Here is a 16,722-nt window from a genome sequence, read left to right on the forward strand (position 1 = left end):
CTGTAACACAGCAGCTAATGAGACATTATCTTGCAAATAAGATAATAAGCATTATCTTATTTTCAAGATAATGTCTCATTCTCTCTAACAGAGAGCCTGAGATGCAGGGGATGTCCTTCCACCAGTGCTCTGCACTCTTCTGCAGGAGTTTGCAGGACTTCTCTCCCCTTGGCCACACTCAGTCCCACAAAGCAGTAGTAAAATCACCTCTCCTTCAGGGAGGACCCTCTAGTTAAAATTTTTGTTTCTCTCTCAAAGCTTTTAGAAAGTTCTTCATGAGGTTTAACCTCTGTGCCCCATCAGTTCAGTCACTGCTCTTCCAGTTAGTCTAAGCTGCATTGTCTCATTTTTACTGGTGACTACAGCCAGTTATCACAGTTCGTGTCTCCTTCTGTTTGTGTTAGCCATGGTGACCATCAGCTTTTGAATCCCCACATATGTCAGTTCCTTGGCCAGCTGTTCCCTCCCGGCTCAGAGGAGTGCAGGGTTGGCACAGCAGAAGGGCGCTGTGCTCCGGGGTGACCAACACAAACACAGGAAGAGTCCCCAGTGCATGAAAGCGCTGTGCCATTGCAAAGAGGAGTGGTAGATAATGTCTGAGTTAATATTGACCTGGGACTGTTGCCAGGGTGGCACAGCAAGAACAAACATGCCAGGAACCACCGCAGTGTGAGGGATCACGTGGTGGCCAGAGGACGAGTGTGGGAGGACAGGGCCATGGCTTCAGTGCTGCCCAGGACCATCACAGAACACCCTGCCATGGGGGAAGAGGGTCACACTCAGTTGCTCCTCCTCTCCCCAGGGCATAAGAATAAACAGTCTTTTAATAGCACTGTGCACATCACCAGGGCTCCAGCAAGCCTTTTCAGAGCCCTTGGGATTTGTTATTAATGGGGAAAGCAGTGGCACTGTGTTGGTGTCAGTAAGAAGGGCGATGTCAGAGAGGCTGAGACCACGTGTGCTTGTGACCCAGGGGAGGACATTGCTTTTGGACCACTCTGGGTCCTTCATAGGTACAGGTCTCTAACCCTGGAAGCATCACAAGGGCTGTGAACCAGCTCTGCCTTCTAATATATAATCATGCCTGTAGACCAGCACATCAGAGAGGTCACTGGAATTGACATGGCTCCTACCAATGGGGTTTAGCAGCTCTCTTGGAGACATCTCCTATTAATAAGTTATTACCCGAAATGGAGGAGGGGAAGCGACAGTTTTGTGAAAGGGGTGAATTAGAAGCAGCATTGATGTCAACTTGCAGACTGCTGCTGCTATTTTTCACTTGTTTTAGCACATCTGCTGCACAAGTTCAGTGGGGAGCACTCACTGCTCCCCCTTTCATACCACAAGATGTTTTTGCTGGATCACCAGCCTTGGACAGACAAGAGTTGTGTAGCCCAAACCTGGGCAATTTTCTTCCATTCTCTTAGACAAGGTGCTGGGATGCCACAGCAGCCCCTCACCTGCAGCCCTGTTGTGCAATTTGTTTACCCACAATGCTAAACCCCTTTAAATGGTGCCAGAAGAATGATCTGGAGAGTCTTTCCCTCTGCTTTATTCCTCCTGGGTGCCATTTCAGTGATATTCACATTTAAAAAATAGTCTCAGTAAGTACAGAGTATACCACCACATTTGGTCCTTTAAGGGGCTGTGTAAGGATAAAAGCATCACTTTAATACATGCAATTTGTATAAAATTATCTGACAGTGAGTGTTCAGAATGACCCCACCTGCAGCTCTGAGTCATGGCAGCAATTTTGACTAGGAGGTGGACATTTTATCAACTATGATTTTCTCAAATCTGGGGAACTGGAGAGACACAGCACTTCAAGAGACCTGCAAAAAAACCAAACCAAAAGTCAGACAAATAAGGAGTTTGCAGAGGTTCACCAGCCACACAGGGAACCATACCTCTAAATCAGTAAATTGCTCCCACTCAAACCAGTTTTGGACAAATTAGTAATTTCCCTGCATGCAAAGATGCTGTGCAGTTTATTTACATATTTTGGGGGCTAGCTAACATCCTTGTTCTTCTCTGAAGTTTGCCTTTGCTTCAGTTTCTATGTGAGAGAGGAGAAAATAGTGAACCACAAACCCGCTTCCCACTGAGAAATCACAACAGCTGTTAAAAGTTATTGGAAAATCAAAGGGCTTGTGTGAGAAAAGAAACACAGCTAATCCCAGCCTGGGAGTTACTGCTCCAGCACCTGGTTTTTCCTGCTGCCTCTCACTGCTGTTCTTTATGTCCTTCTGGTGTGGGACCTGTCAAGGAGAAGAACCAGCCTTTGGATGCAAGAGAAAGGATAACTCCCCAAGTACACGTGCTTCAAGGTGTCTTAAAAGGGGCAGATCCCATAAAATGGAGAATAAAGTTCCTGTCAAGCAAGCTGCTACAGCTCAGCTCTTCAGAGCAGCCTGGAGATGCAGGAATCAGGGATGTGCCTCCATAAAATGGTTAATAGATTAGTGCCAGCCAGTGATTATGTGAATCATTGAGCACATCATGGCTGTGCAATGCTGGAGATGTCTGAGACACTGACCTACCAAAACTGGCAGCGCTGCTGCTCAGCTCCTCTGCCTAAGTTGTGGAGGTGACTGCTGAACCCACTGGCAGTTCAGCACATGCTGCATGTGTTTTATGAGGCAAAGGAAATGTTTGGGCAGAGGCAAAATCCACTGCTGGCCTGAAGGCAGAGCCACGTGAGATCTGACTGGCAGGTAATTGCAGAAACACTTGGGTTTCCTTAGGGCTGAGCATGCCAAAGTCAGGTCTGATGCAGGTGAGCGTGATGTGCTTGGGTGCTTGGCTGGGTCCGTGTGGGTCTACTGGTGTGCTCAGGGAACACAGAGAAGGGGTCACTGCTGGACTGGACAGAGGAAAAGATTTGTGGCCTTTCCCAGTGTGATGGGGACAGAGGACACCACGTCCTGACCCAACCCCACACCCACCCCCAGCACAGGGTGTTTGCACACGCTGGAACTAAACTAGCCAGGACTTCCACTGTGTCCCTACACACATAACGCACTTCCCATGCCTCAAAAAAAGACAAGAAAGCAGCCAGCCCCGTGTCTGTGTCTGAGGGGCCAACTGACATCATCTTGTGCATCATCTCTGAGTGCAGAGAGAACTCCCGGGGTAGGGGGGATGTGGGGATCCATGCCCAGGTGACAGGGCCGGCAGTGCTGGAGCCGCAGCACCGCCTGCCCACACGGCCCTGCCCCGCTCAGGCGGGAGCTCCACCGGCACAGAGCCGTGCTGCCACAGGACTGCATCCCTCAGGGGATCTGCCTCAGAGCAACGAGCCCCTTGCAGCCCGGGCTGGTGTTTGGTGCAGGTCTCCTCCAGCCCCTTCCCTCCTGGACCCTAAACAGGAGAAACAGGGCATGGCACACGGAGGTGGGAGAGGAGGCACCCCCGGGGCTGGGGCACACGGGACACAGGAACAGCTCCTCGTCCCTCCGGAAGCAACACGAAGAGCTCGGGGCGCTGCCGCCCTTTGCCAGGCTTGTGCAAATCGCCCTTCCAGCACTTTCCAGCCCCAAGGGAGCGGGGACCGACAGGAGATCCCCGAGCCCGAGGGACGCCCCGGGGCCCGGCCCTGAGGCACCGGGCGGGCAGGGAAGCGCCGCCTCCCTGACGTGTGGCGGGCACTGACCGCGGCCGGGGCGCGGCGGCGGCAGAGGAGGGAGCACTGCGGGAAGCATGCAGCTCCTGCCCAGCCTCTCCCCCGTCACCTGGCTGCTCCTCGTCGCTTTCCTGTGCCTCGTGGCCCTGTAAGTAGAGGCCGGTCCTCTGGGGGAGCGGGCAGGAGAAGAGCCCGGTGCCAGTGGGTGAATTATCGCTGAAACTACCCGGGGGCCCCGCCCTGCCCTCTCGGCACGGCGGAAGGAGCGAGCTGGGCCGGGCGTGGAGGGAAGTTAATGTTTGATTTTTTTTTTCTTTTTTTTTTTTTTTTTTTAGCTTTTCCCAAGAAGGAGTAACTTAGGGTGTTTAAAGACAACAGCGCCCTTGGCGTCCTTGGGCTGTGCCGGCTGGGAGCAGGCAGGGTGATGCCGGAGCTGCTGCCAGCTGAACCCCCCGATTAAGTAGTTCTGTTGGCAAAACTTCGGCTTATGTGGCTCAGGGGAGCTGTAGTGAGCTATACAGGCAAAAACTTAATTTTGCTGTGGTAATTTATGTCCCTGCCATGCTGCTGTAGTGCGGCCACCTGAGCATCGCAGGAGGTCTTTGCAAAGACAAACACAAGGGCAGGTCTCTGCTTCAGAACTCCATCGCTCCGAGATCTCTCCTGAGTCACCTGAGCCACAGATGTCTGAGTTGGCTAAATGAATCCCTGAGTAAAGCCCTGAGGTGCGCAGCTACACTAGTTTGCTTAGGCTGGGCTGCAGCTTCTTTCAGCTCTTGTCTTCCATCAAAATGTACCCCAAGTGATCCTGCATTTACTGCAAAGAGTATCCTCAGCAGGTCCATAATTCGCTGCTGGTCCATAATTTCAGCTTTCCCTGAGTGACAGAAACCAGTTATTTAAGCAGTTCTCTGTGCTCAGGAAGAAGTATCTTCTCTTTTCATTGCATAATTGCTTCTCACATGCTCTTTGCTTGGCAGCTATGGGATATGGCCCTACCGGACCTTCACAAAGCTGGGCATTCCTGGTCCATGGCCTCTGCCATTTGTGGGAACTTTCCTGGAGTACCGGCATGTGAGTACCAGCAGCTGCTGCTCTCTAGTGCCTTAGACCCTTCTTGTGCCTGGTGCTGTTTTCCCCATTCTTTGGGCAGCTCTTTCCTTTGTCCTTGTTTCAGTCAGATGAAAATTATGCTTTTAGGTAGGAAGCTCTTTGGACACAGCAAGAACATAAAAGTTCAGGCTGACCTGAATGAGGTGTGCTGTATTTTAAAACTACTTTATAATTTAAATTTTTAGTTTCTCCCTGTGTTTCTACCTGCTCTCAAGCAGCTGAAGTTCTGTTAGAAACAAAAAAAAAAAAATCATTGGAGAGATTCCTAAGACTGTTGTTTTCTGGGAACTGCGTGTTTCTTTGCCCTTTTTATCATTAACGTGAAGAGGCTGGATTAGCCCCAGGAATGCTTCATCCAACCACTTACTTTTGGGCCAGCCTGAAACTAAACCAGACAAATACATTTTTAAATAATACTCAAACATTATCAAGCTACCAAACCTCATCAAACTACAAGGCAGTAGCTGACCCCAGGTAGCTCATTGCAAATGCAGAACAAGTGTAGTGGCTTCAATGACAGAGGTGTTTCACTTTTATTTGCTGGGTGTACATCATGCATATTGTCTCTTACTAATGTTTTCGTGAGCCTTACCTGTTCCGTAAGTTTCATTGTTACATGTAACATCAGTTAAAACCCTAATGGAAACAAAATAAAAATCTGTGTTCAGCTCAGTAACTGCAGAGGAAGATCATATGAGGACAAGGCAGCAGCAGCTCTAACTTGTTGAGCTGAAGGTGAAAGGACACCCTGGGATCCAGATCTGCCTTCTAACTCTGCTCAGTAAAACTTTGTACCCTGTCATACCTTGTCTTCATTACATTTTTAGATCAGGTTGGCTGGTGGAAGTTGAAAGGGCCTTTTTTTTTTTTTTTAATCTCTGTTCTCTTTTTTCTCTCCAATGCAAATGTCCCCTAAGCATCTATGTGATGCTTAAGAGGACAATGCACCTCCCAACCTCAACCTCTGCCACTTATAATGGTGCCATGGGATGCACTGTGCTGCCAGCTATGGCCTGCTTTGATCACTTTTCACTGGCAAGCTGTTCATTTCTTCTTTCTTCTTTTCCAGGGAGTCCACAATTTTGATCAGCAGTGCTTTGAAAAATATGGAAAAATCTGGGGGTGAGTTTCTGCAGAACAAAGCTACCAGTTTGAGGTGCTCCACAGCCCCAGAATGGAATGGAAAAGGTTACACTGATGTTATATTCCTCAGCACTGTAGTTCCAGCAGTGTCAGCCTGTGAGAATTGAGGTTTACCACCGGGAAAGTCTCCACCCATCTCTCCAAGGCTTTTCTCCTGCTGGGATTTCACTGTGGTGTGGAGCTGGCATGGTGATGGCCAGTTTGTAGGGTCATTTCTTTGCATAAGTTTTGAAAATCACCTCCACTGCTTGGTGTCAAACTGAGCCTTCTGCCTTTGAAGCTGCTCTTCTGTGTGTCTGGAGCAGAAAGCAAGCTGCAGGCTGCCACGGTGTTTTTCATCTTGCTCCCTGCTTCTCCCAGAGCTGGGGCACAAGCTACCTTTCAACCTGCCTCCCTGCCCCCTGCACAGTGCTTGTTTTGTGCAGGGGCCTCTTATCATGCTTCTACTGAGAACCTCTCAAACCAAAACAAAATTGCTGTGCAAAAAAAATCCTGGGAGGCTTCACAAAACCTGGTGCATTTTTTGAAAGATTAAATGTTCGCAAGCTTCTTGAAGATGGCAGCTTCCCTTAGCTGTGGCCCAGGGCTCCCTGCCCTTTAGCCCACACCATGACTTTTAAGTATTTCTGTCTCTGTTGATTGGAAAATGGAGGAGACAGATGAGTTTTTCGCCTCTCAGTGTCTTGTAGCTCAGGCAGGAAATCTCTTTCCTCCACAGGTGGATTGCTTGGTGTGGATTTCTTGTCTCCAGCCATCAATAGTGGAAACAGCTCAGACAGCCCAAGTGCAGGGGATCAATATCGTGGCAAAAAGCTGCCTTTTATCTAAATCCACACAGCTTTGGCAACTCTTCAGTACCACAGACAATTGCTAGAAATGTTCCTATTGCCCATGTTTGCCACTTTCTTTCCCTTTCTCCTCTTTAACTATATAATAAACAAGTTTCAGCCTCAGCCTTCCAGCTGTTTTGTCAGAGGGCCCAAACCCTTTCTACTGTGGCTCTGGCCATGGACAGAGCTGGCTGCTTTTGTTCCAACTGACCATGAAGGGCAGACTGACAGTGGGTTTCTCTTGGCTTAGGTTTTATGATGGCAGGCAGCCTGTGCTGGCTGTTTTGGATCCCATCATCATCAAAAACATCCTGGTGAAAGAGTGCTACAACGTTTTTACTAATCGCCGGGTAGGTACCTAGTCCCATGTTTTGCTGTCCAGTACAGAGCACATGCAGCAAGAAAGGAGTTTCCTCTTGGTTTCTGTTCTCCTCTGAGCCCTTCAGCAAGTACTTGCTCTCTGATGTGCCCCAGTTTATTGATGGTACCAACATCAAAACTGTTAGGGAGGTGTAGGGCCACTCTGGCTGGGACATGGGGCTATCAGCCTGGATGTGCCCTAAGGACTGATGTCATTTATGACTCTTTAGACTTTTGTTTCCATTTCTGTTGTTTGGTGGTTGAGGTAGAGCTGACATGACTTCAGGGCCTGAGTCAATACTCCATGGAAGGTTTTTCTTTGCATTTCTGTCACATGGAAGGGGGCTGTAAACCTTCACCTGTGTCCTGTTCCCCTGTGCAGAATTTTCGTCTGAACGGGATCCTGCAGTCAGCCCTCAACGTGGCTGAAGATGAGCAGTGGAGGAGAATTCGTACAGTGCTGTCTCCAACCTTCACCACTGGGAAGCTGAAGGAGGTAAAGCCCAGGCCACTGGTACTTTGCATCCACAGCTGGAGGAGATCTGAGCTGTTTCTGAGTGCAGACTTTTCCCTCAAATGGGGAAGTTGCCCTGTTTGCCAGGAGCACATCCATGAGCAGCTGCATTGTTGGTACCGTTCAGCAATACAGGGTCTGTCTGCTGTCCTGGGGAGGGAGCCAGGAGAAGGGGAGGAGGGATCAAACAGCACACGAGGCATTGCAAGCTGAGGCTGTTGGCCCTGTGGCCTTTATGTTCATCCTGCTAAACACATCACCAACACCAGGCTTGTCCATTTTCCCTGCACCCAGGAGCCTTGTTCGCTCCTAGCTGGAGTGGATGCCAAGCTAGAGTAGGAGCTGTGTGTGGATTTTCTGGAGGAGAGCCTTGTTCAGTCCTAGTCAAATGAGCTCTCTGGACAGGTTACTAGGATGAGAGAAAGCAATGTCTGAGGCCTGGAAATGAGACCTTCCCCTTGCTTACCCTTCCTCCCCAAGCCAGCCGTGGCAAGTGGCAGATGGCCATGTGGCCCAACCTTGTTTGGTGGCAGGGAAAGAGTCAACAGTGCTTTCTGCTTTGGTTTGCATTTCAGATGTTCTATATCATTAATCACTATGGTGAAAAATTAGTGAAAAACATTGAGAAGAAAGTGGCTAATGATGAGTTCGTGACTGCAAAGGAGTGAGTAACTATGTGGGGCTGACAGGAAAGGGTTTGTAGTCAGTGTGGGGAAGGGGCTGTTCTGGAGAGCCTTTTCCGTGCTGCAGCATGGATCCCTTGTCAGCTGTGGAAGCAAACTCCACAGCAGTCATGGGCTTGGCATGTTCCTCAGCAGTGGGCTTGCTGGGCTCTGCTCTGCTCAAATGGGAGAGCTGTGCCATTTCCCCATTTCATTTTACTGGGGATGCATTTTGAGGTAGGAAGCATTTCCCAGCATTTTTCTAGAAGCTGCACAAGATACAGTATTTTTGGATGTCATTTTTGCAATCTCTTTTACAGATGAAAATTGGAATATAGTCATTGTTACCCTAGACTGCAGTTCAGTGCTTTCAAACTACAGCTTGGGTTTTAGAAGCTGAGAAAATCTGGGGGAATGAATGCAATGGGGAAACTTCAAAAATAAAATTATGTTTACTGCCAGATCAGGACAGACCTTCTGTGTTAGGACTGTGCATTAAGAGAGATTCCCTCTCACAAGGCTTGTACCTAGATGAATTCTTATTTACTGCTGTGGTCGGATTCATCTCATTCACTCTCTCTTCTTCTCTACTCAGCGTTTTTGGAGCTTACAGCATGGATGTGGTGACCAGCACTTCTTTCAGTGTCAATGTTGACTCCATGAACAACCCCAATGACCCCTTTGTCACCAACATTAAGAAATTTCTCCAGTTCAGTTTCCTAAATCCTGTGCTCTTACTCTTAGGTATGAGAAACCTCATCTCATACAGCCCTGAATTGATGTCAAAGGTGCTGCATTTTCTGGTAACTCCCTTAGTAGCTCTGAGTCCTTTTTGCCATATGGGAGATGCTCAACACTTTGCAGGATTGGTTTACAGTCTCAGATCTGCAGAAATATTTCCCCAAGGAAACCACAGCCAGGATTTGTACAGCCCATGTGGATCTTGGCAGTGTCCTCCTATGAGGAGAGACCCTGTTTGCAGAGATGGTGGAGCTCTTCTCTATCACAGAGAGCTGCACTTAGTGTGGTCATTGTGGTCATAAAGTAACATATGGAGGAGGTTCTCAAGTGCTGTTGCATCCCAGTCATGGTTAGGTAAAAAGGGATGGAGGCAACAAAAAAGGTTAAGGTCCAGATGTACCACTCCTTTCAATGCTTTGTGCTAGTTTTGATTTTCTTGGGGCCCTTTGAGCCCAAGTGCATTGGTCTCTTCTTTCCTTTTAGTGTTGTTCCCCTTTGTTATCCCTGTGCTGGAGAAGATGAAGGTGACTCTGTTACCCTCAGACGTCATGGACTTCTTCAAGAATGTCTTCACAAAAATGAAGACAGAACGGGAGAAAGGTAGCAGCACGGTGAGTCCAGCCTAGGTGGTCTCTTCTCTTCTGGAGAGGTCTTGAGTGCAGGAGGAACCTGGTGGCATCTTCAGAAGCTGTGGTGTGTCACCTGTTCTCCAAGCTCACCAAATCAGAGAAAGGCCAGAACCACGCCCTGCCTGGGCATCCAAGTGGAGAAAGTGTCTGTGTTCCTGGAGGGTCTGTAGTCCAGACCTCATCATGTACTGAAGCCATGAGCTGTGAGTGGAGCAGGTATCTCAAGCAAGGGACTTTGGTCCCTGGGCAAGGTTTGCCTCCTCTCCACCCACATCTTCTCTGCCTCTGATTCTCCCCAGGACCGCGTGGATTTCCTGCAGCTCATGATTGAATCACAGAACTCACATGATGGCTCCAAGTCTGCTGAGACCAACTTGGATAAAAGTATGTCTTGAGATGTGTCCCCCTCTCAGCAGAAAGCAGTAGTTCCTTATTCATTTAATAGAAGTAGGAAGAGATTTTAGTTGTTAATCCCATGAAAGATTCAAGGTCTCAGTAGTAGGGGCCATAATGATGATTATCATAGGTCAGCCATATTTTTATTATATCTCATTTTCTGGGATAACTTCTGAGGTGTGTTTGTGCAACAAAGAACAACAAGAGCGAGTATCTCCTTATCCCCATTTCTTACTCTGTTGTCTCTGAAGGCCAGCAATGCTGGCTGTATATCAAAAAGTACACAAAGCACATATGCTGTGTGTACCTTGCTCACCTATGAGCTCATCTCTGTTCCCTATCCTAGGTAAAAAAGAAGATAAAGGCTCAGTCAAGGCATAGTCCTGGTCTGTCAAGGCCTGGTCTGCCTCAAGGCAGGATGCTTTTAGACTTCTGAGGTGCCAGGACAGGGTGTTTGTAGGACACACTGCACTGCATCCTGCACCCCTTTGTGGTACCAGAGGGTAAGCTGGATGTTCCCTTTACCAACTGTCACGTAGCTAGGAGTAGCATTACCTAGACTGATGACTGGGATCCTGAATTCCCAAGGGTTAATCACTGTAATTTTCAGCTTCCTGTATGTGGTTCTATGCCTTTTTTCAGCATTAAATGATGAAGAGGTTCTGGCCCAGGCTCTTGTCTTTGTCTTTGCTGGTTATGAGACCACCAGCTCCACCCTCAGCTACATAGCCTACAACCTGGCCACCCACCCTGATGTGCAGCAGCGACTCCAGGACGAAGTCGATGCACACCTGCCCAACAAGGTAAAGGAGGGGGGGAAGATGCTGGGCTTGTTCCCACTTGCCTTGCAAACCCAAGCTGGAAACAGAGTGGCAGAGGTGCTGGCACTGAGATTCCTCCTTCCCTGGAAGCACTGGGGGGCTGTAGGGCTGGCAGTTGCAGTGCCGTGTTCTCAGTCCTCCCATTCCTCTCCCAGGCCACTCCCACGTACAGCACCATCACTCAGATGGAGTACTTGGATATGGTGGTGAGCGAATCCATCCGGCTCTACCCTGCTGGGGGCCGGCTCGAGAGGGTCTGCAAGCAGACTGTGGAGCTCAGTGGAGTGACTATTCCAGAGGGAATGGTGGTCCAGATCCCAGCCTTCGTGCTCCACCGGGACCCGCAGTACTGGCCGGAGCCGGACGAGTTCAGGCCTGAGAGGTGAGGAACACGTGGGGGAATAGCTGCATGTTCAGCCTCAGCCCTGGGAGTGGGAATGGCAGCAAAAGTGGAGAATGCGTGATTATAACATTTAAATTAGGCATTTATCATTGTCTGACATCTAGTCCCAGCATTACCATGAGGGGAGTTTTATGATCTACATCCATAAACTGTGCATGGAATTTAATTAACTGCATTGAAGGGAGCAACAGTGAGAGCAGCTCCCAGCAGCTGTAACACTGAGGGGTTTATGGCCAGATATTAAAGCAAGAGCCATTGGGTGACTGGCACAATGCCCTGCAAATCAGCAGTGGAAGGGCAAAGATGGGTAGGAAATAAAACTTAATTTTTAACTCAAGTTATGAAGCAATCTTTGCTTAGGAGCTCTATCAGACCCTGCAAAATGAGGCAATAGCCTAAGACAGACCTGTGATACCATGAACCTGGTAATCTTCAGGTGGCCACCAAGACATTGAGGCTTGGTCCAGAGAGAGCGGAACTAGACCTCTTCCCTTGCACCAGGAATAAATACCTCTGGAAACTAACCCTGGTGTGGGGATGTGGTAGCCTTTGAGACAAAACATGGCAGTGGTATCAGGCAGAAGCACCTATGGAACAGAAGGATTCAGAAGGAAACACCCAAATGTGAGTGCTCTGGCAATGGGCCAGGCTACACCAGCTGCTCTGGTAGCCACATCCTTATTCCAGTTGTCAAACTTGGCATGGATAGCTGGACAGGAGCTCTTTAGGGCTCACTTGCCTTGCTGGGAGTTCATCAGAGGGATGTGCTGGTGTCTCAGTAGTGAGATACTTCACTTCTGACTTAGCATGGCTGAGGTTTGTACCTCACGTACTGGGAATGAAAAGCTTTCTGACATGAAAACCAACTGATCACTAAGAAGTATTACTGAAAATGCTCAGTGGCAAATTTCTCTGTGAGGCTGATTGTTCTTCCCTGTTTTTCATGATGAGGAAAGGAATGGGGCTGGCATGTCTCAAAAGCAGCCCTGCCTTTAGTCACACAGGGGGAGAACATCTTTGTGTTCACTCGGTCCTTTGATCTACAGGGAGGCTGTGGAGCTGTAGACCTGTGTGGTTTAGGGCTTGAAATCTGGGTTCAGTTTTGGAGCTGAGAGGGAGTTCTGAGAAAAGAGTAGTTATGAAATCCCATTAGCGTATTTCAGGTATTCCCAGGACACCCAATGCACCTGGATTTGCACAACCAAATCTGAGCAGTAGGATGAAAGCAGAGGCATTAACGTATCTATTGAGGCAGAAATAAGGGACTTAGCAGGATTCTTCTAATATTCACAGAAACACAAAAAGCTTTTCCCTTCCCAGACCCCTCATCACTTCAGGTTTGGAAGCTGACATATCCCAAAACAGAGTGGCTCTTGCTAACTCAGTTTTTTTAATTATGATCAGGTTCAGTAAAGAGAACAAGGAGAGTATTGACCCTTACACCTTCCTGCCATTCGGGGCTGGCCCCAGGAACTGCATAGGGATGAGGTTTGCTCTCCTCGTCGTGAAAGTGGCTGTGGTTGTCCTGTTGCAGAACTTCTCATTCAGACCCTGCAAAGACACACCGGTGAGGATGTGGGGTGATGTGTCTCTTTATCCTCTGGCATGTCTAGGACCCTCTGACATGGTCCTACTGTTACATGGGAATAACTGTTAAAATCTTCTCAGTTAATTTTAAGGGGTTCACCACAAGTTACTTATGCTCTTTTTAAAAAGCCCCTACAGAAGCACATTTAATGTTGATGGGATGTTTTAGGCTGAAGTCCCTGAAGTCCAGTGCCTATCTCCAGGTGCACCTGAATTGTGGGGTGCTCTCTCCCCCACAGTGCACTGTTGCTCTGTTTGACCCAGCTTAGGAAAACCCTGCTCCAGAGAGCAGGAAAAGAATATCCCCCAGCCTGTGCCAAAGCTGTGTTCTGCAACACAAACATGGCTGTTCTCTGTGGGACATCCCAAGACACCAAAATTCATCTCTTATGGGCCAGAGAAGTCCCTAAAGGGTAGCAATTTTCAAGCAAGCACAATCTGGGTTAAGGTTGAATTGGTGACCTTCTCCCTCTTTGGGGCTCTGCAGGATTCCACTAGAGCTGGTTTTGCCCAGGATCCCAGTAAACGCTGCATTCAGTACTGATGGGATGGGCCTTGCAGGGTGGCAGTGTTTGACATGAAATAAATGCAGGAGCTGTTGGAAATGATGTGTCAGTCCAGCCCTGCTGAGAGCACAGCAGCTCCTGTGCTTCAGGCAGGCGGCACCATGGTGTTTCCAGCCTGACCCAGCTCCCTGCATTCACTGCTGCAAAAGGCTGGGCCATTATTACATTCTGTTGGTGAGGAGAGCTTGGGAAATCAGAGCAGAGGGGGCAACAAGTCACTCAAAGGACATTTGTTGTAAGAAACAGAAAACTCCTCATTAAATTACTAGTTGGCACGGGTGTTCAGCTGGAATCTCTGCAGATTCAGATTGCAGCTCAACTAGTAACCTGGAGGTGAAAGACTGTAATAGTCCATTAACAATGCAGTGACCTATCCACCCTCCCCCAAGTCTAATGACATTTTTCTAGTCCTCTGCAATCCATAAAATTGATTCTTTTCATAACTGCCTTTAATTAAAAGGAGACAAGTTAAATATGTATTGTATTATTGGTGCCCATAGGTTTATGGGGCTCTTTCAGGCCTTTTTTCTACAGAAGGTGTCATGTACATCAGATCAGAGTGGGAGGGAAATTTTCCTGCTGGAACATCCCTTTGGAACATATGTATGGAAGCTGCAGCCTCTCACTGCTCCACTGATGGCACGTTGGGCTCCAAGCCATATTGCTGAAATGTCCTGAAACAAAGCTTACTGGGATTTGGGGGGTGAATGTGCCCTGCTGGGGATGTGCCACCCTGGTCCTGATGGGGAGAGAGGGGGCTGGGATATGAGCAGCATCCATTGGTGGGGGAGACTTAAAACACACTTCCCTCCCCTTCAAGATGACTTCCTCCAATTCCAGCTTTAAACATTTCTAATGAGATTCCCAGCCCACCCCATGGAAACCTTTCATGTTGAGGATGCTTTTGCTTTGCTACTCGGTCTGAGCAGCAATTTTAGTTTTGCTCTTCCTGGAGAGCTTATTGCTCCACCAGCTCCCATTATGATCTAGCTGCTCTTAGTACTGACACACCTCTGCATTAAGCAGAATGGCACTGCAGGCCCCCATTTAGCTGCAGCACCCTGGGTGGGGTTTGGCTGCTCTTCCCTCCACGTGCAGCTTGTTGATCAGTGCACCGAGCTATTTGTACCTCACCACATGAAAGCCAGCACTCACCAACCAGTTTATCCAAGAGCTGAGGGCTGTTAAACACCTGCTGGTGGCTGCTTTGCATGAGCAATAGTGATGGTCCTAAGTACACCTGTGAGCTGGGAAATGCATTGGAAACAAGAGGTAGCTGGGATGTGTGTGAGCTGTAGGGCTCCTGCTGTCCTGTCTGTCCTTTCTCCCAGCTGACATGGCTGTTTTGTTGTTTTTTCCCTCCTGCTCAAGATCCCACTGGTCCTGGACTCAAAAGGTTTCATGCAGCCAAAGAAGCCCATTGTCCTGAAGATGGTCCCCAGAGCCCAGGCTGACCTGAAGAAGTGAAGGAAGCAGGAACAGAGCAAGAGACTCTTATTTAATGGTGCCTCCTCCAGCTCTTGAGAGGAGACCAGGTTAATGTGTGCGCTGTAGGAATGTCAGGGGGGCAGCCCCCCCCATTTCATGGAGGTTTGGCCCAGCACAATTACATGAGCATTGTTCTAATGAACATGAGCCCCAGGTCCTGCTGTCCCCAGTCACAATAGGCATTTTGCGAGACCATTTGCACTCAAGTTATTTGGGCATTTTTTTTCTCTCTCTCTGAAGAGGCACTTTTCTAAGCAATTTGATTCCAGACACTGTCAGTCTCTTCTGGCAGTGTAATTTAAATCAAGATGGGGAGAGCAAATTGCACATAGTTAAGTAATGCTGCCACTTTTCCTGTTCCCACTGCCTGCTGGGTGACTCTGTGTGTCTTCTGGTTTTATTCTCCTGGGAATGCAGAGTTGTCCAGGGCTGTTTCCTCAGCTCTGTGCTGTGACCCTGACAAGTGTTAAAATGGTCATTACAGGACTGAATGCCTGCAGCAGATTTTCTGATGCTGATTTATTTAGATTTTGGTATTATTTTAGATGGCTTTTGTGTGATTCCAAGTGCAGATGAGTTAACTGGAGGAGCCCAGAGAGAAGCAGTTACCCCTGAGGACTGGAGATTTGCAGAGTGGGAGAAAAGGGTCCTGCATGTGTTTCCTGGTTGTTTCCTTATTTTATCGTGGGCATGCAGCCACCTGCCATGGGAGGGATTGTCAACAGAGGAACCATCCATGCTGTTATCATGACACCTTTTAGTCTGATTTATATCGGGCCACTGTAAGACCAACTTAATTAATAATTATGCAGGGTGCAGCACTGAGAGCCTTCAGATGTCCTGGGCAATCCTGTCTGGAAGAAAGGTGCCTTTGCCTATTGAGAGCTTCAAAATCTTGCCAAACTTTGTAATTTTTTGTACAGTCTGGAATTTCATATTATTCCTCCAAAAACTGCTGCTGAAACGCTAACTGCGATAAAAAGCTCACTTGTCTCTTCTGTGCCCAGTTGATGCCAGTCTCTGCTGCTGTGCTTCCTCCATACACAAGTGACTCCATCTGTAGATCTCATAAGCCTTTGGACAGGTGATGAAAACTTTTATCCTGGATGAGTCCCTGTGAGCACCATAAATCCTAAGAGCTGCTCTTGGAGGTGCAGAGTTGAAGGTACAACTTCAACAGGAACAGCTGAGCAGAGTCATTGAAGGTGTGAAGTGATTCCTATTGCAAAAGGAATTTTATTCACTTCATAGCAGTTTTTATATTTCTTTTATATTCTTTTTTATAGAGGTAGATAGATTATACATATATATTCTTTTCATACTTTCTATATTTTTTAGGAATTGAGTAGAAAACCTCAGAAGGGATATAATAACCTTTGTGCAGCAAATTAAATTCCCCAGTGAAAGACACCCTTGACTGGAGCTGTAGGGGAGGAGTGAGGCTGCTTCCCTAGAGAGTCATCAATGAGCTGGGTGAGAGGGTTAGAAAATGCCCAGGAGCTGAGGCAGCCATGGCCTCCCCTTCTGCCATCGTCACCTGCAGCACTGCAACTCCCTTCTGCCACCAGTGTCCAAAAATGACAATCCATCCTTGTTTTCAGCTGTTGCTGTCCTCTTTTCCAAAGTCAGGGCAGGGTGTTTGTGACAGCACATGGACAAAATGTACAGGCAGTCAGACTCCTCGAGGACAAACAGCTGGAAAGTGCCTGTACCATCACAGTGGTTCATAAAAAGGGGCATGGAAAATCCTCAGGCCTTGAGAAGTGACCAAGATGAGGGTGACAAAGTCACCTGCAGTGTCAGAGGGATGAATTAGTGGCCTTGCTGGGGCAAAGGCTAGAGCTTGC

The 16,722-nt window shown here is 48.3% G+C and overlaps 1 protein-coding gene across 1 annotated transcript; it reads left to right on the top strand.

The window, feature by feature from the left end:
- Window positions 1-3,514: 3,514 nt before the first annotated feature.
- Window positions 3,515-15,881, top strand: LOC102105124 (cytochrome P450 3A12-like). Its single transcript, XM_005523012.3, has 13 exons — window positions 3,515-3,770; window positions 4,603-4,696; window positions 5,805-5,857; window positions 6,959-7,058; window positions 7,451-7,564; window positions 8,158-8,246; window positions 8,840-8,988; window positions 9,469-9,596; window positions 9,914-9,998; window positions 10,653-10,813; window positions 10,987-11,213; window positions 12,639-12,801; window positions 14,759-15,881. Exons 1-13 carry the CDS (start codon window positions 3,700-3,702, stop codon window positions 14,852-14,854), a joined length of 1,530 nt encoding a protein of 509 aa, XP_005523069.1. The 5' UTR covers window positions 3,515-3,699; the 3' UTR covers window positions 14,855-15,881.
- The last annotated feature ends 841 nt before the right edge of the window (window positions 15,882-16,722 follow it).

This window comes from Pseudopodoces humilis, chromosome 18 (genome assembly GCF_049639895.1).
Source record: "Pseudopodoces humilis isolate 2021_Gansu_Grassland_sample_001 chromosome 18, ASM4963989v1, whole genome shotgun sequence".
Classification (NCBI taxonomy): domain Eukaryota; kingdom Metazoa; phylum Chordata; class Aves; order Passeriformes; family Paridae; genus Pseudopodoces; species Pseudopodoces humilis.